Below are 26,366 nucleotides of genomic sequence, written 5' to 3'. Positions count from 1 at the left end.
AGCACGAGAGGAAGGCAAGCGTGGGGCTGCCGGCGGCTCCGACCAACGCGGTGCAGAGGCTGTGCGGGGAAGCGGGGAAATACTTCCGCCTGCGTATTCAGACAAGGACCTCGAAGCGAGATAAACACGAACCAGCCACGTCGCAGTGAAAGCACCGAAGGCCGGGAGAAGCGCAAAGGCAGCCAAAGACCGCGGCCACGGCCGAGAAGCTGGCAGCCGATTCGCGTCACTGGAAAACAGTCCGGCACTTCCGAGCTTCGGCAAAGCGCCCCGGCAAGCGGCGGCCCACGCGGCGGGGAGACGCCGCAGGGGCCCAGCCTCGCAAGACGGGCCCCGGCGCGCTTCGCGCGTGCTGGGCGTTTCTCCCGGCCGGCTTAGCGGCGCGCGCGGCCCGAGTAGGCGGAGGGTGGGGCTGAGGACGACGGAGCCCCGGAGGGGACAGCCCGGCGTGTGCGCCTGCGCTCCCCTCACACCGGCGCCCGCGAAGCGACCCCGCGGGAGCGGGCCCTCTCGGCCGGACCTGCAGCCGCCGCGGCCCGCGCGGGCCTCCCGCAGAGCCCGCTGCAGCCGCCTCACGGCCCCCGGAACCGCCCCGCCGCGAGCGGGATGCGGGCGCCGACCCCGCTCACCTCCGGCCCCGGGCTGCGCGCAGGCGTCTCGGGCGCCGCCGCCGCCCCGCCCGGCCCGCGTCCTGCGGTTACCTGGGAGACGCGGCGGCGCCGCTTGGCCTTCTGGGACCCGCCCGGCGCGCGGGCGAAGAGCGCCGAGAGGGTCCTCCTCCGCCCGCAGTCGCCGGCTCGCCCAGCTCGCTCGCGGGGCGTTCGCTCCCAGGGCGCAGGAGCGATCGCGGGGGCGTGGAAGTTCCGTGGCGGGTGGGCCCGTCGACGTCCCTGCGGGGCCTGGCCTGGGGCAGTCGGCGAAGGCTGGGACGACAGGTGGGCTCGTGTGCCGGCCGCGGACGGGGCCCATAACGGGGGCATGCGGCTCTGCAGACACACAAACGTTGTAATGTTGAGGGGAAATTGAAAAGAACTGAAACGGGTGGCGATGAACTGACATGTTCACGAGCTGTAAATGAACATGTGAATGATTGGGGCGCCTGGGTGGCTCAGTCGGTTGGGCGACTGCTCAGGTCATGATCCCAGAGTCCCGGGATCGAGCCCCGCATCGGGCTCCCTGCTCGGCGGGGAGTCTGCCTCTCTCTGACCCTCCCCCTCTCATGCTCTCTATCTCATTCTCTCTCTCAAATAAATAAAATGTTAAAAAAAAAGAAAAAGAAATGAGCTATCAAGCCATGAAAAGACATGGAAGAACCTCATATACATACTACTGAGTGAAAGAAGCCAGTCTGAAAAGGCTTCATACTATATGATCCCAACTATACGACATTTCAGAAAAGGCAAAATTACGGAAACAGTAAAAAGATTGGTGATTGCCAGGGAGAGGGTGAAGGGAGAAATGAAGAGGTGGAGTACAAAGGATGTTTAGAGCAGTGCAGCTATGCTGTATAATGCTAAAAGTATGGATAAATGTCATGCGTGATACATTTGTCAAAACCCATAGAATTATAACACCAGGAGTCGACTGTACCCCATGAGGAGCTGCTCAGCGTGGGCACCTAGAGAGCGAGCTCAACCAAGCAGGTGGGGAGCAGAAGGTGAGTATCCATGGGAAAGTACTTCTACTGGGGGCCGGGATGGAGTTCGCAAGAATAGGTGGGAGAGGATGTCACTGATACATTTGAATGTTGATAGGTCACATTCAGGGGAGGGCAAAGGGGAAAACTTGTGGCAGGGGCCAGTCTTCTCACTTGGGTAACCTGGTCATTTGGTGGAGTGCTCGCAGCCTATTTGTGTGGCTGTTGAGGCAGCAGAAAAATACGAAGTTTTAAAATTTACAATACAGCGAAATGGGTGAAGGGGGTAAAAAGGTACAAACTTCCAGTTACAAAATAAGTCATGGGGATGTAACGTACAGCATAGTGGCTGAAGTTAATAATATTATATTGCATATTTAATGCTATAGTTGCTAAGAAAGTGGATCTTAAAAGTTCCCATCACAAGAAAAAAGTTTTGTTAACTGGATGGTGATAGATGTTAACTAGACTTATTGGGGTGATCACTTAGCAATATCTACAAATATCAGATCATTGTACACCTGAAACTAACACAATGTTATGTCAATTAGAATTTTAAAAATTACAATACAATCTATTTTGTGGTGTCTCAACATCATTAACAATACTAATTGGGATGATAACGCTTGCCACCTGGGTTGAAGGTGATTGGGATGGGCAAACTTTGATAAAGGGAAAAACTAGGAAGAGTCCTATTAGTCATATGACAAGGGTTGGGACCCACTTCTCAACCAGGTACCCCACTTTGTGGGAGAAAGCCAAGAGAACAGGTTGGGCACTCTGGATTTAAGGGAATCTGTTGGAAGATTTTGGTAATGTCATGAAAGACTTTTATCTCTTGGCCTAATCTTCACAACTTGACCTGACCTACACATCTGTCAGTATCGTTAAACCATAGTGGTATTCTGATGGATTAATACAATTCATCCAGCTGGGCTGGGTGCATGGAATGTATGAGCCAATTCAAGAACAAGTCTTGAAGAGCCAGGTGTCCAGAGACCTAAGGGAAAGGACTGGGTAAAACAGTAGTAACCATTGGGAAGTTGATATCCTAAAACTAACTCCAGAGAAAGCAGTGTCCATGGGGATTCTGACAGTCCAAAATCAAGTCTCACAGTAGCAGTGCCCATATGGAAATTGGTAGTCCAAAAACAAGTCCAAAGGGGCACCTGGGTGGCTCAGTCAATTAAGCATCCAACTCTTGATCTTGGCTTGGGTCTAGATCTCAGGGTCATGAGTTCAGACCCCATGTTGGGCTACATGCTGGGCTTGGAACCTGCTTAACAACAACAACAACAAAAACTCCAAAGAGACAGCAGATGAACTTGTTCAGATGCGTCTGAATGGCAATTCTGAGATTGCAGGACTTATAGAAAGAGAGTGGGAACCAAGTTCTTATATGGATCATCCCCCAGGCAAAGCTGGATGGAAGGAAGACAGGAGTGGGAATTAGGGTGTTGTAAGAATAAAGCAAGAAGCTGGCAATATCTAGAGGGTCTTAGCCTCGTCATCTCACAAACATTCAGAAAGGATAGCTGGGGAGGCACCTGGGTGGCACAGTCGGTTAAGCATCCGACTTGGTTTCCGCTCAGGTTATGATTTCAGAGTCGTGAGACTGAGCCCAAGTCGGGCTATGTGCTCAGCATAGTGTCTGCTTAAGGATCTCTCTCCCTTTTCCTCTGCCCCTCCCCCTCCTCTCTAAAATAAGTAAATAAATCTAAGAAAGAAAGAAAGAGAAAGGAAGGGAGAAAGAAAGAAAAAAAAGAGGAAGGAAGGAAGAAGAAAGAAAAAGAAAGAAAGAAAAAAAGAAAGAAAGAAGGAAAGAAGAATGAATAGCTGGCCTTTGGGTACAGTGCAGGTGGAACCAGTTTCTAATCCCAGGGGACTTCACAAGCATCGGGAGATCTGGTCTGCTATTGTTATTGGTAGAGGTGAATCAAAATCTGCCTTGGGTATTTTGAGAACTACTGGATGGACAAAGGACAAGTACAAGGGGCAACCTTCTATGCTATCTTCAATTCCATTTCCACATTTTGAGATGATTCCATTAATCTCCTTTAAAGAAACTTCTGGAGGCAGCCAAAGGGGTCTAGGGTTCTGAACAGTACCCGGAGGGTGGAGGTGTACTGAATTACTTTTTTGCAAATACTCTCCCATATTACAACAAGAACTAACGTTCAGTGCCAACACTATTTTTGAGCTTTGTATGGATTACATTATAGACATTGCTATAACCCTGTGAGGTAAGTGCTGTTTCTTTCTGCTATTTTTACAGATGAGGATACTGAAACCCAAAGGGCTTAAGTAACCTGATCAAGCAGAAATGTCTAGGAAGCCAGAGACTAGGACTAGAATTCAGGCTTCTGACTCCAGAGCCCTACTGTGTTCTCTGTTTGCCTCTTAGGTGTCCTATTGAATTATAACTGATCTTGGCTGCCTCCTCACTGGTCTGTACACTCCCTGAGGGCAGGGCCCTGGTTTTATTATCTGTACCCACAGGTGAGCCGCCTCCTCCCGCGCCCCATCCCGTTGGTATCCCCATTGGTTGACTTGGTTCCATTGAGGAAGTCCATGTGGCAACCGGAGCTGACCTCACATTGGAGGCTCCGAGTCAGAACCCAAACATTCTGTAGGGAGCAGAGTTTCCTAGTTCCCCATAAATACAGGGCAGATACTACACTATAGCTAAATATATCCTTTCATGCGTATGATGAAAGACTAACAGTTTTGGAGTGATGGACAAGGTTCAAAGTTCTTTCACCTTTCTAGTTTTGTTTTTAATGGAATGCCCACTTCTTTTATGCTTGCCTTATGGAGGTGAGTTCCAGCCAGTTGAACTAGCAACAGACTTAATGGGTAGCTTCAGCCATTGTTTTTACTTGTTTCAGGGGAAATAAAAAGGGGTAATTACATTTCACTGCTACAAGTTTTCTTTCAAAGGCTACAGATAGTCACAAACATCCACAAATGTCACTAAACAGGAAGGTGTTTTCTCAGGACTCAAGTCATTGTATTACTCATTCGGTGAAATGAAAACCGTAGTCTGGGGTCCTCCTATTTACTATATGAATGTGTCTTTTCTTGTGTATTTGTTAGTAGCATGCTCCATACAATAATATAATTAGATAAGCATTGCTTGGAAATTAGTCTGATATTATTCTCTCTCTGTAAGCTGTGCTTTCTTTTTAGGAATTACTGTGCTTCTCTTTCATTTCACTTAGCACACACACAAACTTTGACTGCCTCAGGATCTTTTGAATGGGTCTGTATGACTTTAACTGTAATTTGGGGGATGTTTTGGCAGTAGACCGTAGGAATCCAGATACAGATGCTCTGCAAGTGTAAAATGTTCTTTATAATCATCTGTCTTCTATGCTTTGCATTTTGAGTCCCCAAACTCAAAGTTTATCTCAAAACAGAGAAACTGACCCTGACAATTGGGGAAGTCAGGCAGTAACTTTGTGAAGATATGTGGTACTTATAAACAATCTCTATTCCGTACAAGGGAAATGCTATCTGCACCATATAACAGCATCTAATTTCTGTAGGAGGAGAGGATATTGCCATGGGGCCCTCCCTGGCCCTGGCTCTCTGACCCCTGATGACAGCACAGACCCCTTCAAATCCGTCAGGTCCTCAACGGGCTCATGTGACTGCAAAAACAGACCAGAAGCCAAATGCATTATGTTCTTAACTCTCCATATTCATAAAAGGAAACGCTGGATGCAAACAGAACAAATTGCCAATTAAGCCACCTATTTCTATGAGGCACTGTAATAAATTTATTAACAGCATTTACCTTCTTAGCTATTAGGTCCCCTTGTCTGATACCAAGTTATTTATTTATTTATTTATTTTTTAGATTTTATTTATTTATTTGACAGAGAGAGAGGCAGCGAGAGAGGGAACACAGGCAGGGGGAGTGGGAGAGGGAGAAGCAGGCTTCCCGCAGAGCAGGGAGTCCGATGCGGGGCTCGATCCCAGGACCCTGGGATCATGACCTGAGCCGAAGGCAGACGCTTAACGACTGAGCCACCCAGGCACCCCGATACCAAGTTATTTATTTTCCTAAATCTGTCTTAAACTTGTGTCTTCTCTCTGATCCCTTTGAACGGCCTTCTAGCTCTGAGACCTACTATACCCAGGCAATTCCCAGGGCATAATGGTAAGTCAAGGGATCTGGGAGGGTGGCTGGGATTCAGGGACATTTCCCAAAGCTGTTGTGGTGTCTGGTTCCAGAGGGTGCCCCACCCACAGTGGTCATCACTAATCTGTACAGCCCTTTCTGCAAATTAGAAAAAGGAATGCCCTCTGGATGGTTGGTTTTGTCGAGGCCACTCAGAGCAGGTTAGAAAATAGCACAGATGTCAAAGCGTCAGGAAATACAGAAAATCTTTTTTTTTTTTTTTTTTTAAGATTTATTTATTCATTTGAGAGAGGGAGAATGAGAGAGAGTACATGAGAGGGGGCAGGGTCAGAGGGAGAAGCAGACTTCCCACTGAGCAGGGAGCCCGATGCGGGACTCGATCCTGGGACTCCAGGATCATGACCTGGGCCGAAGGCAGTTGCTTAACCAACTGAGCCACCCAGGCGCCCAATACAGAAAATCTTAAAAACACAATTAATACATGCAGCCATCCCAAACACATTATCAGTTTTTTTGTTTTTTTGTTTTTTTTAATTTTTTTATTCTTATGTTAATCCCCTTACATTACAACATTAGTTTTAGATGAAGTGTTCCATGATTCATTGTTTGTGCACAACACCCAGTGCTCCATGCAGAATGTGCCCTCCTAAATACCCACCACCAGGCTAACCCATCAGTTTTTTTTTTTTAAGATTTTATTTATTTGAGAGAGAGAATGAGACAGAGAGAGAGAGAGAGAGAGCATGAGAGTGGGGAGGATCAGAGGGAGAAGCAGACGCCCCGCTGAGCAGGGAGCCCAATGCGGGACTCGATCCCGGGACTCCAGGATCATGATGACCTGAGCCGAAGGCAGTCGTTTAATCAACTGAGCCACCCAGGCACCCACATTATCAGTTTTTCTAAAGCTCAGCTATGAATATCTCACTTCCTGTTTACCCCCCTACCGCCAAAGCCCAGAGATTGAATTCTTGCCAAGGTAGCAGGAGACCTGTATTCTAATCTTTACTTTGAAACTAACTTGTGTTATGAGCTTGCACTAGAGCTTTGCTGAGACCTCTGCTGTGCCTGAGCTTTGGGTCCAAGGTCAGGTTCCAATGTGGAGTTAGAGGACAGAATTGTTTTGGATCATTGGAAGACTCCAATTTCCTCTGTAACCCTTAGCTCTTGGTTATATGGAAAGATGCCTAATTCATAATAAGGGAAATACACATCCAAGTTTTCAGCTATCATGTTGAAAGTGGACAAAATGTTTCATTAAAAAAACTTGCAAAGGAGTTGGGAAATATAATCTCTTGCTTTTTTTTTTTTTTTTTTTTAAGTAGGCTCCACACCCAGTGTGGAGCCCAACGCGGGGCTTAAACTCACAACCCTGAGATGAAGACCTGAGCCGAAATCGAGAGTCGGACGCTTAACCGACTGAGCCACCCAGGGGCTGCTAATCTCACATTTTTTTTTTAATTGAAGTATAGTTAACGTATAATATCCTATTAGTTTCAAGTGTATATAATCTCATATCTTGTGTATAGGCAAGGAATGAGTGCAGCTTCTGTAGAGGGCAATTGGCAATCCTTATAAATATAAAAGGAACATATTTACTTTTTGGCCCAGAATATTGAAATATACCTGGGATTTATTTTAATGAGGTATGGTAAGACATACAGACACAGAAATGATTGTTCATGAAGGAAGAACTTTATACTCACAGATTCCTAGAAGCAGGAAGCAGGGGAAGAAGAGGGAAGAGCATGGCCCATTGTCTTTATTGGTATTTTCATGGGAAGGAATGGATGAGGTGGGGTAGGTACACAGAGTAGTGGAGAGTTGGAATGATTTTGGTGGCCTCTGGGCTATAGGAATGGTTCCTAGTTGTCCAGCACCTGGCCCTGGGATAATTTAGGGCAGGGGGAACATTGGCTTGGTGTGTGAGAGGTAGCTGGGGCTGTGGACTCTGGATTGGTTGGTTTATATCAAAGGCATGCTCGCGGGGGAGTTGTCCGTGAACTGTAGGAAATAGCTAACCCTGGGAAGGGCAGTCTGTCCAGGATCAAAACCTCAAATGGGAGAGCATCAAAAATACAAAAAATAGGAAAACCTGGCTGGCTCAGTCGGTGGAGCATGCAACTCTTGGTCTCAGGGTTGTGAGTTCGAGCCCCACGATGGGTGCAGAGATTACTTAAAATACCTTTAAAAAATATAGAAAATAAAATATAGTCAATATACCCAGAAATTTCATTTCTAGGAAACTTTATTAAAAAAATATGTTTCTCAGAGGAGCGCCTGCGTGGCTCAGTCGGTTAAGCATCTGCGTTCGGCTCAGGTCGTGATCCCGGGGTCCTGGGATCGAGTCCCGCCTCGGGCTCCCTGCTCTACCTGTTGCTCCCTTTCCCTCTGCCTGTTGCTCTCCCTGCTTGTGCTCGTTCTCTGTCAAATAAATAAATAAGATATATTTTTTAAGGATTTTATTTATTTATTTGACAGAGAGAGACACAGCGAGAGAGGGAACACAAGCAGGGGGAATGGGAGAGGGAGAAGCAGGCTTCCTGCAGAGCAGGGAGCCCGATGTGGGGCTCGATCCCAGGACCCTGGGATCATGACCTGAGCTGAAGGCAGACGCTTAACAACTGAGCCACCCAGGTGCCCAATAAATAAGATATTTTTTAAAAATATGTTTCTCGGGCCACCTGGGTGGTGCAGTCAGATAAGCATCCGACTTTTGGTTTGGCTCAGATTGTGATCGCAGGGTCTTGGATCTGAGCCCTGCTTTGGGCTCTGCACTCAGCGGGGAATCTGCTGGAGATTCTCTCTCTCCCTCTGCCCCTCCCCCTCATGCTCTCTCTTTCTTTTTCTAAAATAAATAAATAAATCTTTAAAAAAATATATGTTTCTCATTTCCCTAACCCACCTACTCTCCTGTTCTGCTTGGTGACTTTCACATCTATTTTTCTTGCTCTGCAAAACCCCCAACTCATCCTCAGGGGATGATCTTGTTTCCTCCATCACTGGCAAAATACAAGCAGTCAAAAGAGAGTATCTGCATCCCCCTCCCCACCTACCTGCAACTGCACCTTCCTTCTCTGTCTTCCTTCCTTCCCAGGCCAAGGATGGCCCCAGCCAGGGCACCAGCATCCATCTCCACCAACTGGCGTAGCCATAGTTGGCAATTCTATCCTCATTTCCTGTAGTATCACAATTTAAAGTATCACTCCCATTCTCCTGTGAATGTGCTGCCAGTTCTCCCATCTTAGAAAGCAAAACCCATCTCTTGACCCCTTATCCCTGCTGGGAGCTGCCGTCATTTCTCTCCCCTCCAACACCAAAGTTCCTCAGAGGAGCTTCTAAAACTCCCTGTGTCCAATTCCTTCCCTCCTGTTCTCTCTCAAACTATTTCAGTCACTAGCACTGCCTTCATCGATGTCTCCAGTGACCTTCCCGCAGCCAAACCCAGCGGCCAGTTTTTAGTACTCACTGTACTGAAACCATCCATAAACCATTTTTCCTCTGTGCCCCAGTATTTCATTGGGAAAACCTGAAAGCATATAGGAGGGCAGAGAAAATCGTAGAGTGAACACCCATATTCCCCATGCCTGCTGTCTACAATTCAGCGTTTTACACCGCTAGCCTTTTCGTAGTCCAGGTTCTTTTCGTCATGTTTGGCTGAGCTTTCATTGATGGGTGAGCCTCAGGCCATTTTTAGTTCCGTTGCTGAACTCTTTCTGCGCCAGGGAAGGGACAGAGAGTGAGGGAAGGCCAAGTGCAGGATGAAGGGTAATCACCTCAATTTGTCAGATTTTACAAGTGGCTGAATAATGTACTTGCTTTGCCAGTTGCTCTTTTGTTCGATTTGTATGAACAATAACTCTCTGGTTATAATTTTTTTAATTTCAGGTAGTAGGAAAGGTGATACACGTAACCGTATAAAGAACAACCAGAATTTTATAGCACACTCAACACCCACGAATACCGACACCTGGAATGCAGGTTCGTAGAATAGCGTTCTCACCTTCTCTGTAACGTCCTTTCGGCAAAGCACTGCACACCCTGAGAACATGGGTGCAACACCTGAGTCATCAAACTAGAGCCACTTTCCTTTTAGCTACAGAGGTGGCAGGTGCTGCTGGACTGAGTCAGGGATCCTGTATTTCTACAGAGTAAAAGAGGGCTTTGACAAAGGACAAAAGGCAGAGGAAGCAAATGGAGTTAGGGATTACTTTACGTGAGAGTTCAAAGTATATTTGTTCACGTAGGCTGTGCGATCTAGCCTCCATAGTTTTAAAAATTAAGGATGCTATTTTTTATGGTACTTCTGATTTTGTCTCCCATCCGCCTTTGAAATAACAATATGATTAACAAATATATTAACTGATAGGCACAAGTGAAATGAAATTTTATGAGAACTTTTCTTTCCATTTTTAGCACTGATTTCGCACAGACCTGCTCTTGTTCAAGTAGTTATAATTGCGTGTGTAGCCTTTAGCATTGCCCTGATATGTGGAATCGCTATTTCCTATGTGATATAGTAAGTATCTGCGAAGTAACATTTACCACTCTTGAGTAAGACATAACTAACTAGGTTATTATTTAGTAATGTTAATGATGATGATGATAATTCTTATAATCACTAAATTATTATGGTCATACTAAATCTCCACACTAGTGTTTTTCAGAGGACTGTACTCATGGTGGGTCACAATATAAATTAAAAAAAAAGAAATAGGACAGAATACAATTTAGTAGGATAAAAAATATTAAAAAGCATTACATTTTGTGATGTAAATGCTGATTTTTTTTAATTTTTAAAATTTTTATTTTATTTATTTATTTATTATGTTATGTTAGTCACCATACAGTACATCATTAGTTTTTGATGTAGTGTTCCATGATTCGTTGTTTTCGTATAACACCCAGTGCTCATTACAACACATGCCCTCCAGGCGCCTGGGTGGCTCAGATGGTTAAGCGTCTGCCTTCGGCTCAGGTCATGATCCCAGGGTCCTGGGATCGAGTCCCGCATCGGGCTCTCTGCTCCTTGGGAGCCTGCTTCTCCCTCTGCCTCTCTCTCCCTCTCTCTGTCTCTCATGAATAAATAAATAAACTCTTAAAAACAAAAACAAAAACAAAACAACACATGCCCTCCTTAACACCCATCACCAGGCTACCCCACCCCCCACCCCCCTCCCCTCTGAGACCCTCAGGTTGTTTCCCAGAGTCCATAGTCTCTTGTGGTTCGTCTCCCCCTCTGATTTCCCCCCCTTCAGTTTTCCCTTCCTTCCCCTAATGTCCGCCGTCCTACTCCTTATGTTCCACATATGAGTGAAACTATATAATTGTCTTTCTTTGCTTGACTGATTTCACTTAGCATAATCCCCTCCAGTTCCATCCATGTTGATGCACATGGTGAGTATTCATCCTTTCTGATGGATAAGTAATATTCCATTGTATATATGAACCACATCTTCTTTATCCAGTCATCTGTTGAAGGACGTCTCGGCTCGTTCCACAGTTTGGCTATTGTGGACATTGCTGCTATGAACATTGGGGTGCATATGGCCCTTCTTTTCACTACATGTGTGTCTCTGGGGTAAATACCCAGTAGTGCAATTGCTGGGCCATAGGTAGCTCTATTTTCAACTTTTTGAGGAACCTCCATAGTGTAAATGCTGATTTTTAACTTTTCAGAAAACAAATACACAGTTATGAGGTAAAATGTATTTCCTATTGTGGACCATGGTCAAAATGTTTGAAAGCCACTGTCTGAGATGCTGGCATCCTCCCAAAATGTGGTGTTCTAAAGTGAACTTGAGGCATCTGAATAAGCAAAGAAGAAGTCAAACTCTCACTCTGCAGATGACATGATACTGTATCTGGAAAACCCAAAAGACTCCACCCCAAAATTGCTAGAACTCATACAGGAATTCAGTAAAGTGGCAGGATATAAAATCAATGCACAAAAATCAGTTGCATTTCTATACACCAACAATGAGACAGAAGAAAGAGAAATTAAGGAGTCAATCCCATTTACAGTTGCACCCCAAACCATAAGATACCTAGGAATAAACCTAACCAAAGAGGCAAGGGATCTGTACTCAGGAAACTATAGAATACTCATGAAAGAAATTGAGGAAGACATAAAGAAATGGAAAAACGTCCCATGCTTGTGGATTGGAAGAACAAATATTGTTAAAATGTCTATCCTACTTAGAGCAATCTACACATTCAATGCAATCCCTATCAAAATACCATTAACTTTTTTCACAGAACTGGAACAAATAATCCTAAAATTTGTATGGAACCAGAAGAGACCCCGAATAGCCAGAGGAATGTTGAAAAAGAAAACCAAACCTGGGGGCATCACAACGCCAGACTTCAAGCTCTATTACAAAACTGTCATCATCAAGACAGCCTGGTACTGGCACAAAAACAGACACATAGATCATTGGAACAGAATAGAGAACCCAGAAATGGACCCTCAACTCTATGGTCAACTAATATTCGACAAAGCAGGAAAAAATATCCAATGGAAAAAAGACAGTCTCTTCAATAAATGGTGTTGGGAAAACTGGACAGCCACATGCAGAAGAATGAAACTGGACCATTTCCTTACACCACACACAAAAATAGACTCAAAATGGATGAAAGACCTAAATGTGAGACAGGAATCCATCAAAATCCTTGAGGAGAACACAAACGGCAACCTCTTCGACCTTGGCTGCAGCAACTTCTTGCAAGACACGTCTCCAAAGGCATCAGAAACAAAGGCAAAAATGAACTATTGGGACTTCATCAAGATAAAAAGCTCTTACACAGCAAAGGAAACAGTCAACAAAACCAAAAGACAACCGACTGAATCGGAGAAGATATTTGCAAATGACATATCAGATAAAGGGCTAGTATCCAAAATCTATAAGGAACTTATAAAACTGAACACCCAAAGAACAAATAATCCAATCAAGAAATGGGCAGAAGAGGGCGCCTGGGTGGCTCAGTTGGTTAAGCGACTGCCTTCGGCTCAGGTCATGATCCTGGAGTCCCTGGATCGAGTCCCGCATCGGGCTCCCTGCTCGGCAGGGAGTCTGCTTCTCCCTCTGACCCTCCCCCCTCTCATGTGTTCTCTCTCTCATTCTCTCTCTCTCAAATAAATAAAATCTTAAAAAAAAAAAAAAAAGAAGTGGGCAGAAGACACGAACAGACATTTCTCCAAAGACATAGAGATGGCCAACAGACATGTGAAAACGTGCTCAACATCACTCAGCATCAGGGAAATACAAATCAAAATCACAATGAGATACCACCTCACACCAGTCAGAATGGCTAAAATTAAGTCAGGGAACGACAGGTGTTGGCGGGGATGCGGAGAAAGGGGAACCCTCCTACACTGTTAGTGGGAATGCAAGCTGGTGTGGCCGCTCTGGGAAACAGTATGGAGGTTCCTCAAAAAGTTGAAAATAGAGCTACCCTACAACCCAGCAATTGCACTACTGGATATTTACCCCAGATAAAATGTAGTGATCTGAAGGGGCATGTGCACCCCAGTGTTTGTAACAGCAATGTCCACAATAGCCAAGCTATGGAAAGAGCCCAGATGTCCATCAATAGGTGAATGAATGCAGAAGATGAGGTATATATACACAATGGAATATCATGCAGCCATCAAAAGAAGGAAATCTTGTCATTCACAACGATGTGGATGGAACTAGAGGGTTTTATGCTAAGCGAAATAAGTCAATCAGAGAAAGACAGTTATCATATGATCTCACTGATGTGTGGAATTTAAGAAACAAGGCAGAGGATCATAGGAGAAGAGAGTAAAAAACGAAACAAGATGAAACCAGAGAGGGAGACAAACCATAAGAGGCTCTTTAATCTTAGGAAACAAACTGAGGATTGCTGGAGGGGAGGGGGGTGAGGGGATGGGGTAACTGGGTGATGGACACTGGGGAGAGTATGTGTTGTAATGAGCCCTGGGTATTATATAAGACTGATGAATCACAGACCTGTACACCTGAAACAAATAATACATTATATGTTAATTAATTGAACTTAAGGGGGTTTTTTTAAAGAATTTATTTATTTATTTATTTGAGAGAGAGAGAGCACATGAGAGGGGGGAGGGTCAGAGGGAGAAGCAGACTCCCTGCCGAGCAGGGATCCCGATGCAGGACTCGATCCCGGGACTCCAGGATCATGACCTGAGCTGAAGGCAGTCGCTTAACCAACTGAGCCACCCAGGCGCCCCTGAATTTAAAGTTTTTTAAAAAGTGAACTTGATACTTTGGCAGGAATCTTAGTGCAAAGCAGAAAATTGTAACTGCTCTCTTTTCACTAGACACTTGTTATTATCTGGGAAAACAGTAGCATTTGGGGAAGATACTTCATCTTGATTGCACAAATAAAGTTTGTGGCCAAGCTCTTTCAAGTGATATGATCATTTTGAATTAGTATTAGACAAAAGTGCAGACTGTGACATCATGCTACTCTGACCAGAATGATATACTGATTCCTTCTCCAGGATTCAGTGCTAGGATTCTGTTGTGTCCCATCAGAAACAGCTTGAGGAAGTAATAAATTATTTGCTCTGTTGGAATTGAGTATGAACACATGGAATATGTTGCCATGTATGGGGTATTTTTTAAGGTAGCTATTTTAGGACCACTTTCACATATGTCCAATGAAGGCAAATAAGATTAAAGGTAAAAATTGAAGACATTTTACAATGAGAGAGTGTAATCAGCATGTTTAGCTCTGTGATATCTAACATGGTGATCTTGCATCAAAAGGCATCAGAAATAAAGGCAAAAATGAACTATTGGGACTTCATCAAGATAAAAAGCTCTTACACAGCAAAGGAAACCGTCAACAAAACCAAAAGACAACCGACTGAATCGGAGAAGATATTTGCAATTTATATAACTGCAATTTCAGTTTATTTTCATTAGTATAGATAAAGATGTTAATATATATATATAGAGAGAGAGAGTTTTCTAAGATAAGTCACTAAACATCCTCTGGGACTTGTAGTGCCCAATTAAGTTGCTGAGCTAATGTCAACTCTTACAGCTTTTACATTTGTGTTACTCATAGGGCCACACCAAGCTATTTCAGAGCATGAGGCAAAAGGAAAATTACATGCCCCAAAGTACATGTTTTAATGTAATTTTTAGTGGTTGACTTTTTCCAAAAGTAGATTTTGAAAATACTATTGGTAAGTTTGCTTTCATTTAAACCAGGAAAGTAAAATTACAATAAGCTCTGTTTCTGGTATAGATAAAATATTTAAACTTAAGGTGAGTTTTGATATACTACTTTCAAATTGGTAATACATTATCAACTTCTTTAATGTTCTGGAAAAGAATAACCACTTAAAAATACATAAAAACATGGGGCATCTGGATGGCACATTCGGTTGGGCCTTTGACTCTTGGTTTTGGTTGGGTCATAATCTTGGGGTTGTGGGATCAAGCCCTGCCTGGAGCTCCACACTCAGCACGGAGTCTGCTTGGGGCTCTCCCTCCGTCTCCCTCTGCCCCTCTCCACTTTACCCCCTCTCTGAAATAAATAAATAAATCCTAAAAAAAATTTTTTAGGATTTATTTATCTGAGAGAGAGATAACAAGAGAGAGCACAAGCAGGTGGGGGGGGTGGGCAGAGGGAGAGGAAGAAGCAGACTCCCCACTGAGCAGGGAGCCTGACAAGGGGTCAATTCCCAGGACCCATGAGATCATGACCTGAGCTGAAGGCAGACACGTAACTAACTGAGCCACCCTGGCACCCCTAAATAAATAAATCTTTAAAAAAAATACTTAAAAACATGTATATAGGGACTCATCTTTTTCTTTTGATTCAGGTTCCCATATGGTTCATCATAGCACTGTTGGATCCTATGTTTATTTGGAATTTTGGTTTATCATGGATTTTTCCCCATTCATTTCAATTTGTTAAAATATTGAGCTAAAATATTTATCATCATTACTGGATTTTTTTGGCATGCCCTTAAATTTTGCAACTGTAATCAAGACATTGGAGACCAGGATTTGGGTGGTTACTGTTTTTGTTTTTTGGTTTTTTTTAAGATTTTATTTATTTATTTGACAGAGAGAAAGAGGGAACACAAGCAGGGGGCAGTGGGAGAGGGAGAAGCAGGCTTCCCACTGAGTAGGGAGCCCAATGTGGGGCTTGATCCCAGATCCCATGACCTGAGCCGAAGGCAGACACTTAATGACTGAGCCACCCAGCGCCCTGGGTGATTACTGTTAACAATGTTTAGGATCAGGCCAGTTCTTCCTAGTTACATACATCAAACAATTAGGAAGGTATATATGTTAGGAAAAAGGAAAGCATTCTTTTTACCCCTTTTCACATCAGAGATAGGTGCTTAAAAATCCACTCCCAGGGCTGGATCTGGGGTGGGGTGAGCGAGGCACTCACCTCAGGTGCAAAATTTAAGAGGGTGCCAAAAAATTCAGTCATCAATATGAGTAATATTTTATGTAATATTTTATAAAATCTAAATTTACTTCAAAAAATATCCATGATGAACAAAATACCAACATTTTAAATACAGGATCAGTAACATTGTTGGGCCAAGCCATATCAGAGAGTGGAGCAAAAGGAAGAATCAGTAATACCTATATGGACTTTATTTAAAATGTTGATATTCATCATGGATTTCTTGTCATTCATTTTTCTTTTGTAAAATGTTGCATTAAGATATTATTTAGCTTAGGGGCGCCTGGGTGGCTCAGTCGTTAAGCATCTGCCTTCGGCTCAGGTCATGATCCCAGGACCCTGGGATCGAGCCCCACATCGGGCTCTCTGCTCGTCGGGAAGCCTGCTTCTCCCTCTCCCACTCCCCCTGCTTGTGTTCCCTCTCTCGCTGTGTGTCTCTCTGTCAAATAAATAAATAAAATCTTTTTTAAAAAAAGATATTATTTAGCTTAAAAAGAAGATATTATTATATTATCTTGTACCCCACGAGTTCCTTACTCATCTCACCTAGTCCTGGCCCTGAACCCCATTTGGCATTGTTACTCCTCTTCTGCCTGTCAGCACACACTAGAGATCAATCTGTTTCTGCCTCCCTCCCCTGCCTACCACCATGTACTAGTGACTCCTTTCAGTCAAAAGTTACAGGATGAAGATGTAATGACTTCCCGTGAAAATTGTGCTCGTAAATTCATCTACATTATTCTCCAGTCGGCTGGTCCAGGCTGAGGAAAGACAGCAACTGGTGTGGCTTTGTAACAATGTCAGGACACCGTTCCTGGGAGATGATGACAATGATGTCGACGACGACAAGGAGGACTCAGAGGATGAGAGCTTGGATGAATCCACCTACCTACTTCCAGAGAATGAGGAGGAGCTCGAAAACTTCATTCACTCAGGTAAATGACTGACCAGTTTATCTTGTCAGATGCGAAGTCACATGAAAGCTGAGCTGGCTGTGATGGTTTGGTTTTCAGAGGCAAAGCTAGGAGGGATTTAATGGAGTTCGAGGTAATAAAAGTGAATATTTACAGCCACATCGATAGAAATGAACTGTTCTCATCAAATTATACAGAAGGGCAAACAGCCACGGGTTGCTTGGTTCCTTTTGTGGGGCAATTCCAACGACCAGAAGCAGAGGTCAGGAGAAAAAACTTTGCCCAAACAAAACTTTCCCCAGACTAAACTCTTCCTTTAAACACACTTACCAGTGTGGCATTATTCCCGAGTCTAGAACACAGATAGACAGATGTCTCTCTTGCACAGTCTGCCTCCATCTGATGTGAACAGGATCCAGCCCACAGAACAGATCCTTGTATGAGAGATGCTCACCATGCCTGCAAATCTTTGTGAAGAGAAGGCAGCATATGTGTTCATATAAACCTGATTTTGTAGAAGTTCTGAGATACCCGCTTAAAAAAATTCTAGAGCAAAAATATGTATAGTGCAGTGTCTGATTCAACCATGTCAGTCTTCCCTTGTATGGATCTCCTCTCTAAAACCCCAGATGCGTCAGAGACAGGCTGGAAGGCCAGGAGTGCAGTGATCAGTGATGTTTACTGACGTTAATGCCCTTGTTTACCCTTAGGAAATATTTTTTCAATGTATTTTCCTTACTTTGAAGCATAGCTTTTCTTCATTCTTCTAAGTTTTTATTTAAATTCCAGTTAGTTAACATACAGTGTAATATTAGTTTCAAATGTACAATGTAGTGATTCAGCACTTCATATGACACCCAGTGCTCATCACAAGTGCACTCCTTAATCCCCGTCACCTGTTTCTCCCCATCCTCCCACCCACCTCCCTTCTGGTAGCCATCAGTTTGTTCTCTATGGTTAAGAGTCTGTTTCTTGGATTGCCACTCTCTTTTTTACCCCTTTGCTCATTTGTTTCTTAAATTACACATATGAGTGAAATCATATGGTATTTGTCTTTCTCTGACTGACTTAATTCACTGAGCATAATATTCTCTAGCTCCATCCATGTCATTGCAAATGGCAAGATTTCATTCTTTTTTATGGCTGAGTAATATTCCATTATGTATATATACCACATCTTCTTTATCCATTCATCAGCCGACATTCTTTTTTTTTTTTAACTGAGCATTTATAAAGCTTGTATATAAGATGTGGGAAAATAGCTTTATTTTGGGGGGGAGTAAATAACTTTAAAATTCAATTTTCACCATCCTTTTCAGAGAAATAACATCCATTATATCTTGAAAATTCTACTGTTTACACCTTTATTTTTCCATACCTTTTCTGTCACCTCTTTTATCTCTATTCCTCATTTATTAGTATTTCAGTAACATTATGTCTATGTTTTAGTTATTAGATCCAAAAGAAGAAAGCATATGGTAAACAAGAGATTGAAGAAAGAACAAGATTTATTAATGGAAACAAAAATAGGGAATTCTATGCACAGTATATTCTCAGAGGGTCTATGAGAGCAAACGAAAGAGATGCAGGACGTGCCAGCCCGTGGGGAGCCAACAGTTGCAAGGACAGCTCACGACTGGGGACCTGAGCATGACTTACTCCTGGAGAGCTCTGTTCAGAGCACGCTAAAGAAGAAAACTAGAAGTATATAACAGAAAATAAATTCATATGTGCAATGATTCTTGATTCTTAGCTCTCATAGTCCATTAATAATTATAACTTAATTGGAAAAGAGAAAAATCCAACTTCATGAATATGAAAGACAGACTGTCAGGATTTTTTTCTATTTTTAAAAATTTTTTATTTATTTATGTTTTTTTAGGATTTTCTTTCCTTGGTCCTAACCAAAAGCACAAATAATTTCTTTGGGCAGTATCTCAGACCAAGCTAAGGAATTGCTTTCATGATACAAAACTTTTCCAGGGATATTATCTATCAATTCCAGTACCTTGCCTCTATTTTCCTCACAAGGAAGCTGAGAATATCAAAATAGATATGACACTGGATTAAGATGCAAACATCCCTGTTTTTAAGGAGCTGGGACCTGGTGAGGAAAAAGGGTCTGCAGGCAAGGAGCTGTAAAGCATGGCCAGTTATGGTGGGTGCTATAAGCCGGGAGCTGCTGAGAGCTGTGGAAATACAGGAGTCAAGACTGAATCCAAATGGGTCAGTGCTTTGGAAAACGGTCTGATGGTTCCTCAGAAAGTTAAACAGACAGTCACTACATGATCTAGCAATTCCACTGTTCGGGTTAGGTCTGAGGAAACTGAAAACACACATACACAGAAAAACCTGGACACAAATGTCCAAGCAGCATTACTCATAAGAGCAAAAAGGTGGAAACAACCCAGTTGTCCATGAATTGACAAAAAGATAAAGTGGGGGTCTATCTATACAGTGGAATATTCTTCAGCCATAAGAAAGACAGAAATAGGGGCGCCTGGGTGGCTCAGTTGGTTAAGCAACTGCCTTCGGCTCAGGTCATGATCCTGGAGTCCCTGGATCGAGTCCTGCATCGGGCTCCCTGCTCGGCAGGGAGTCTGCTTCTCCTTCTGACCCTCATGATCTCTTTCTCTATCTCATTCTCTCTCTCAAATAAATAAAAACTAAAAAATCTTAAAAAAAAAAAAAAAGAAATACCGATACATCTACAACATAGAAAAACCTTGACAACGTTATGCTAAATGAAATAAGTCAGACACAAAGGTCACACATTTTCTGATTTCATTTATCCAAAATGCTCAAAATAATCAAATCCATAGAGGCAGAAAGTAGATAAGTGGTTCCAGGAACTGGGTGGGGAGAGAAAAGGGAAGGACTGCTAATGGGAGTGGGGTTTCTTTTTGGAGTAAGAAAATGTTTGAAAACTAGATAGTTGTGATGGTTATACAACCTGGTGAATATACTAAAAAAAGAAAAAAACACCACGGGATTGTACTCTTTAAAAGAGCAAATGTTGTGGTATGTGAAAGAGATCTCAAACAAACTGTTAAAAAAAAGATTTTGTCTAATTTGAGGGTGAACTGAAGCCAGACCTAGGCTTCCTGACTCTTCCTTTCAGTTTCCATCCTTCCTAAAATAAAAAAATTATAACAACAACAAAAATTATAATAGACAACGTGACAAAGGAATAGTGGGGTATATATGAGAAATTGGGACAGTCCAGAGAATCTTTCGGCCAACAGTTTGCACCTGCCTTGGTGGTGCAGCCAGGAAGGAGTTACGTGTGGGGTGGGTGGCGCAGGGGACAGCAGGGCAGAGCTGGCCAGTGTCCTGCACCGATTCACAGCCCCCAGACCTTGGATGGGCCTTCAGTGTCCTTCAGTGCAACCTCATATCCTTGGGCAAGACACACACCCAGCCCCTATGAGATGAAATCCTAAGTTAGGAAGCAAGACTGCTATCTTAGTCGGCTCAGGCTGCCCTAAAAAAAATGCTGTTGATGAGGTGGTTTAAACAACAAATATTTATTTCTCAGTGTCCTAGAGGCTAGAAGTCCAAGATCAAGGTGCTAGCATGGTTGAGTTCTCGGGCAAGCCCTATTCCTGGTTTCCTCATATGGTGGAGGAGAGAGGGAGAGAAGCAGCAAGCTCTCTCCTCTGTTTCTGATTATAAGGGCACTGATCCCATTCATGAGGGCTCCACCCTCATGGCCTGATTACCTCCCCAAGGCCTCACCTCCAAATGCCATCACCTTGGGGATTAGGGCTTCAACTTGGGGGATGAGGGAGTCACAGTCTATAGCAATTGCTTTTTTTTTTTTTTTAAGACCTTATTTATTTCAGAGAGAGAGAATGCGTATGCAGGCATGAGCAGGGAAGGGCTAGAGGAAGAAGTAGACTTCCCACCAAGCAGGGAGCCCAATGCGGGGCTTGATCCTGGGACCCTGAGATCATGAGCTGAGCTGAAGGCAGACACTTAAACGCCACCCAGGCACCCCCCGCCCCAGCCCAGCTACTGAAAACTTTACTGGGAGCTAGCTGGTCCTAGAGGAAGCAGGGTGAAAATCCATTCCATCATTGATAACTCTCAGAGCAATTATATCCCAGCGTTCCAAATTAGGTGAGGGCCCAGAAAGTGGGGAAGCCAGGGTTCAGTGTACCTCTGTGCCTCTGGAATCCATCAAGGTTTGTGGCTAGGCTCTCTGGTCATTGGCCCCCAGCCTGGTACATATTCCAGTGTTGGTTTTGCGGGCAGCTCACTACATACCATATATAGACACCAGCATGGAGAGGCTGGACTGCTTTTTATCACCTTGAATAAACCAAGGAAGGGAAGAACATGAGTCTTCATGGGCAGATGTCTCTTAGCAGAAACCACTGTGGTAGGTGGAACTCAGATGGCCCCCAAGATTCTTGCCCCTGGTGTACATAGTTGTATCATTTCTTCCCCTTGAGTGTGGCTCTGTGAATATGGAAATGTCACGTATGGCCCTCCCATGATTAGGTTGAGGAGATAGAATAGCTGCTCTTTTAATTGTTACATTATATAAGACTCTGACTTAGCCAACTGGAGAGCCACCTCTCTGAGTCTTTAGGGACTGGCTCCATGCAGGGAAAGACTTCCACTAATCAACCTAGCATGAAAGCTTGAGGCCTTCTCATATCTTTTCTGGGCATCATGCATCTCCCCTGGTGTGTGTCTGTGTGTGTGTGTTCCCCAACTCTGCAGTACACATGTCTTAGTTTTCCTATGGTCTCACACCCGCTTCTTCTGGTGTATTCCTCTGCCTAAACTGTCCCCAGCCACCTACCAGACTGCTGTCTTCCTGCAGCTATCCCAAGGTTTGCGATCTGCGAGTGTCCTTACTGCCTCCAACCTGATTTCCAGACTATTGCCACCATTCCCATCATCACCGAGGCAGGCGATGCAGAAACCGGGCCCTGGGTCAGCTTTCAGACAAGCCAGAACACTGCAATCAAGCCCCACTGTTTTCCTTCCTTCCTGGGTCTCTATAGACCTCTAACTGATGCGTAAGTACGTGTAAAGCTATTTTGATCAGCATGTTTTGTTTATTCAGTGTTTTTAAGGATAGTAAGGGCCTGTAGATTCCGAGTCTGCCATTTATTGATGTCACTCTGGTTTAAGGTTAAACTTTCAAAATTATTTTTCTTATTGGCATGGTTGGCCTTTTGGAATTCTTGTCATCTATACAAAGGTTTTTCACTTTTGAGTGAGATGATTTCTATCTCACTAATTTGTAGGACTTATTTATTAAATGAATTAATTATTTATATAGCTGCTTTTTAACAATTATGAGTGATTCACATATCTTCTCAACTGTGTGGCTCATCATTTCTGTTTTTGTGGTGTTTTGTAATCATAGACACTTTTAATGTAATTGGTTATATATATTTTTTGTAGTTGGTTATATTTAAATATATACTTATTGTCATATTTTTGTGTCTGTTTTGAGAAATTCTCTATGTACATTCTTTTTTTTTTCTTTTAAAGATTTTATTTCTTTATTTGACAGAGAGACAGCGAGATCAGGAACACAAGCAGGGGGAGTGGGAGAGGGAGAAGCAGGCTTCCCGCCGAGCAGGGAGCCCGATGCGGGGCTCGATCACAGGACCCTGGGATCATGACCTGAGCCGAAGGCAGATGGCCAACGACTGAGCCACCCAGGCGCCCCTGCCATATGATTTTTTAAAAGATTTTATATGCTTACCTATTTTAGGGGGAGAGAGAGAGAGCGAGAGAGAGCGACATGGGAGGGGCAGAGGGAGAAGGAGAGAGAGAATCTCAAGCCAACTCTGAGCTGAGCGTAGAAGCAGAGTCCAACAGGGAGGCCCAATCCCATGACCCGGAGATCACAACCCCAGCCAAAACCAAGAGTCAGACACTCAACAGACTGAGCCACCCAGGTGCCCCCCATATGATTTTTAAAGATATTTTCTTGAGGGCCGCCTGCCTGGCTTGGTCGGCAGAGCATGTGACTCTTTTTTTTTTTTTAAGATTTTATTTATTTTTTGACAGAGACACAGCGAGAGAGGGAACACAAGCAGGGGGAGTGGGAGAGGAAGAAGCAGGCTTCCCGGGGACCAGGGAACCCGATGCGGGGCTTGATCCCAGGACCCTGGGATCATGACCTGAGCCGAAGGCAGACGCTTAACAACTGAGACACCCAGGCACCCCAGCATGTGACTCTTGATCTCAGGGTTGTAAGTTTGAGCCCCATGTTGTGTGTAGAGATTACTTTAAAAAAAATTAGGGGCGCCTGGGTGGCTCACTCAGTTAAGCATCTGCCTTTCAGCTCAGGTCATGATCCCAGGGTCCTGGGATCCTGCCTCATGTTGCGCTCCCTGCCCAGTGGGCAGTCTGCTTTTCCTTCTCCCTTTGCCCCTACCCCTGCTCATGCTCTCTCTCACACACGTGCTTTCTCTCAAATAAAATCTTTAAAAAATAAAATAAAATTGTTAGTACTCGCTTCGACAGCACATATACTAAAATTGGTGTGATACGGGTTAGATTAAGATGGCCCCTGCACAAGGATGACACACAAATTCATGAAGTATTCCATATTTTTTTGTAATTTCTAGAATTATATAGATGAATTATCTGTTTGGTTTTGTGTAGGCACCACTTTTGTTTTACCTTTGTCTTAGCTGCATGAAATAAAATTCTTAAAGGTTTGAAAAAAATAAAATCTTTAAGAAAATATTTCTCAAATTCCTAAACATGGTTGGATTATTATAATTATGACGATTTTTTTCTATCCCCTCACTAAAATCAAGCTGTTTAGTACAATTCATAGTCATTTTGTGTTGCAACAGAATTGTCACCAAATGACTAATTGATATGTCCAGGATGGATTCTTTAGTCAGTGTTTGAAATTTACTTTTTTTTTTTTTTTTTTTTTTTAAAGATTTTATTTATTTAACAGAGACAGCCTGAGCAGGAGGAGCTGCAGGCAGAGGGAGAGGAAGATGGGGATGGGGAGGGAAAGGGAGAAGCAGGCTTCCAGCTGAGCAAGGAACTCCATGCTTCCTCATCAGCCTTTTCTTTCTTTTTAAAAAGATTTTATTTCTTTATTTGTCAGAGAGAGAGAGAGCACAAGCACAAGCAGGGGGAGTGGCAGGCAGAGGGAGAAGCAAGCTCCCCACTGTGCAAGAAGCCCAACTTGGGACTCCATCCCAGGACCCTGGGATCATGACCTGAGCCGAAGGGCGACACTTAAGTGACTGAGCCGCCCAGCTGCCCTGAAATTTACTTTTTCTGTTTTAGATAACAATGAAATTGATATTTTGTGACTTTTATTTTCCTTGTTTATTGCAAAATTCTACTGGCTTGATTTTTATTTTTACTTGAGTATTCCCTCTGAGATTTTCATCTAGATAGGCTTTATTTAGGAAACAAAATTAAGAAATTTACCAATATATTTAATTTATTTTAGTCCTCTTTCCTTTACTTGGCTATAATCTAGCATCAACTTTATGTTGAGAAATGAGTTATTTTAGTTTTTTTTATTTTGTTATTGACATGATATTCTGACTCTGGTGTATTTATTTGACTTGATTAAACCCCCACAAACCCATCACCTTGCCTTCAAAAAATCCTGATAGTTTTGTTTGTTTAGGCGCCTTCCATACTTGCCAGAACCAATGCCCTTTTTCCTGCTTTTTTTCTTACCACTTTCTGCTGATCATACAGCATATTGCAATCATGACATTGCTTATGATAAAAGTGCTAAGTATTCAATTGAAATAAATTTATTTTGTTAAAGTTTACACCTTAGTGCTTTTGATATTAGTTTTAATGGAAAGGTTTTTTGTTTTAATTAGTGCTTAAAAGTAATGCAATACAGGGGCATCTGCATGGCTCAGTCTGTTGGGTGTCTGCCTTTGGCTTGGGTCATGATCCCAGGTTTGTGGGATTGATCCCCACATCAGGCTCCCTGCTGCTCCCCCTGCGTGTTCTCTCTCTCTATCTGTCTCTCTGTCAAATAAATAACAAATTAGTTTAAAAAGTAATGCAACAGGGCGCCTGGGTGGCTCAGTCGGTTGGGCGACTGCCTTCGGCTCAGGTCATGATCCTGGAGTCCCGGGATCGAGTCCCGTATCGGGCTCCCTGCTCAGCAGGGAGTCTGCTTCTCCCTCTGACCCTCCCCCCCCATGTGCTCTCTCTCTCTCTCTCAAATAAATAAATAAAATCTTAAAAAAAAAAAAAGTAATGCAACACAGTATTTAGTAGGCAGCTTTTGTAAATTATCCTCCATAAAATGAAATTCATTTTCAGAACTTATTGTCAGCCATTGGCACTTTGAAGAATTGAATTTATTTATTTGAAGGGGGGGAGGAGTAGAGGGAGAGGGACAAGGCAACTTAGAGCTGAGCACAGAGTCCCCCCGCAGGACTCTATCCAAGGGCCCTGAGATCATGACCTGAGCCAAAATTAAGAGTCAGATGCTTAACTGACTGAGCCACCCAGGTGCCCCTGAATAGCATTTTAAAACAATATATTAGGTGACATGGATGCTATGAATAACATGTCTAAAATTTCTTACCTTTAATAAACTCAATGACAATGCTATTCCTACATGAAAGAGTTGTTTCTTCTCAGGGAGAGTCTTATGCTTAATGCTTAATCTTAACTAGGATTTGCTGGTCTTAATTTTAAGTCTTTCAATTAGATGTGTTAATGTTCTTCACAGGTTCAAAGTTTTCGTGAAGAAATTGTCTCCATTGAATGGTACTCTATTACTCAGGAACATGGAATCTTTTAATGGAAAAACAGAATGATCAGCTCTAAAAACTTTCCAATGCAAGAATCCCCAAATTACCCATTGTGCACCAACAACATCACTACTGGAATTTCTCCAAGATCTTCACTTCTTTCACCATCCAAGGTACTTCTCCAGAGACATTTCTGCCACCATCTCTGTATCACTACATAGTCATAATTAATAACCATCTTTAAAACTTTTTTAATGAGGTGTAATTGAGGACGCCTGCGTGGCTCAGTTGGGTAAGCGTCTGCCTTCGGCGCAGGTCATGATCCCAGGGTCCTGGGATTGAGTCCTGCATCGGGCTCCTTGCTCAGTGGGGAGCCTGCTTCTCCCTCTGCCTGCCGTTCCCTCTGCTTGTATTCTCTTTCTCTCTCTCTCTGACAAATAAATAAAATCTTTTTAAAAATTGAGGTATAAATGACATATAACATTATATTA

General features: G+C 43.3%; 1 protein-coding gene and 1 non-coding gene across 2 annotated transcripts; both read left to right on the top strand.

Moving 5' to 3' along the window:
- Positions 1-792: 792 nt before the first annotated feature.
- On the top strand, positions 793-26,169 carry CUNH19orf18 (chromosome unknown C19orf18 homolog). The gene is made up of 8 exons (XM_034986395.1): positions 793-935; positions 1,564-1,657; positions 5,760-5,801; positions 9,669-9,761; positions 10,197-10,299; positions 16,974-17,161; positions 21,975-22,173; positions 25,854-26,169. Exons 2-8 carry the CDS (start codon positions 1,594-1,596, stop codon positions 25,939-25,941), a joined length of 777 nt encoding a protein of 258 aa, XP_034842286.1. The 5' UTR covers positions 793-935; positions 1,564-1,593; the 3' UTR covers positions 25,942-26,169.
- On the top strand, positions 23,623-23,729 carry LOC117998387. Its single transcript, XR_004675979.1, has one exon. It is a non-coding gene; the product is annotated as a U6 spliceosomal RNA (small nuclear RNA).
- Positions 26,170-26,366: the final 197 nt, after the last annotated feature.

The sequence above is a fragment of the Mirounga leonina genome, unplaced genomic scaffold (assembly GCF_011800145.1).
Source record: "Mirounga leonina isolate KUSES-001 unplaced genomic scaffold, KU_Mleo_1.0 Mir_376, whole genome shotgun sequence".
NCBI lineage: Eukaryota > Metazoa > Chordata > Mammalia > Carnivora > Phocidae > Mirounga > Mirounga leonina.
Note: the sequence above shows the minus strand (reverse complement) of the source record. Positions and strands in the feature narration are given on the sequence as shown.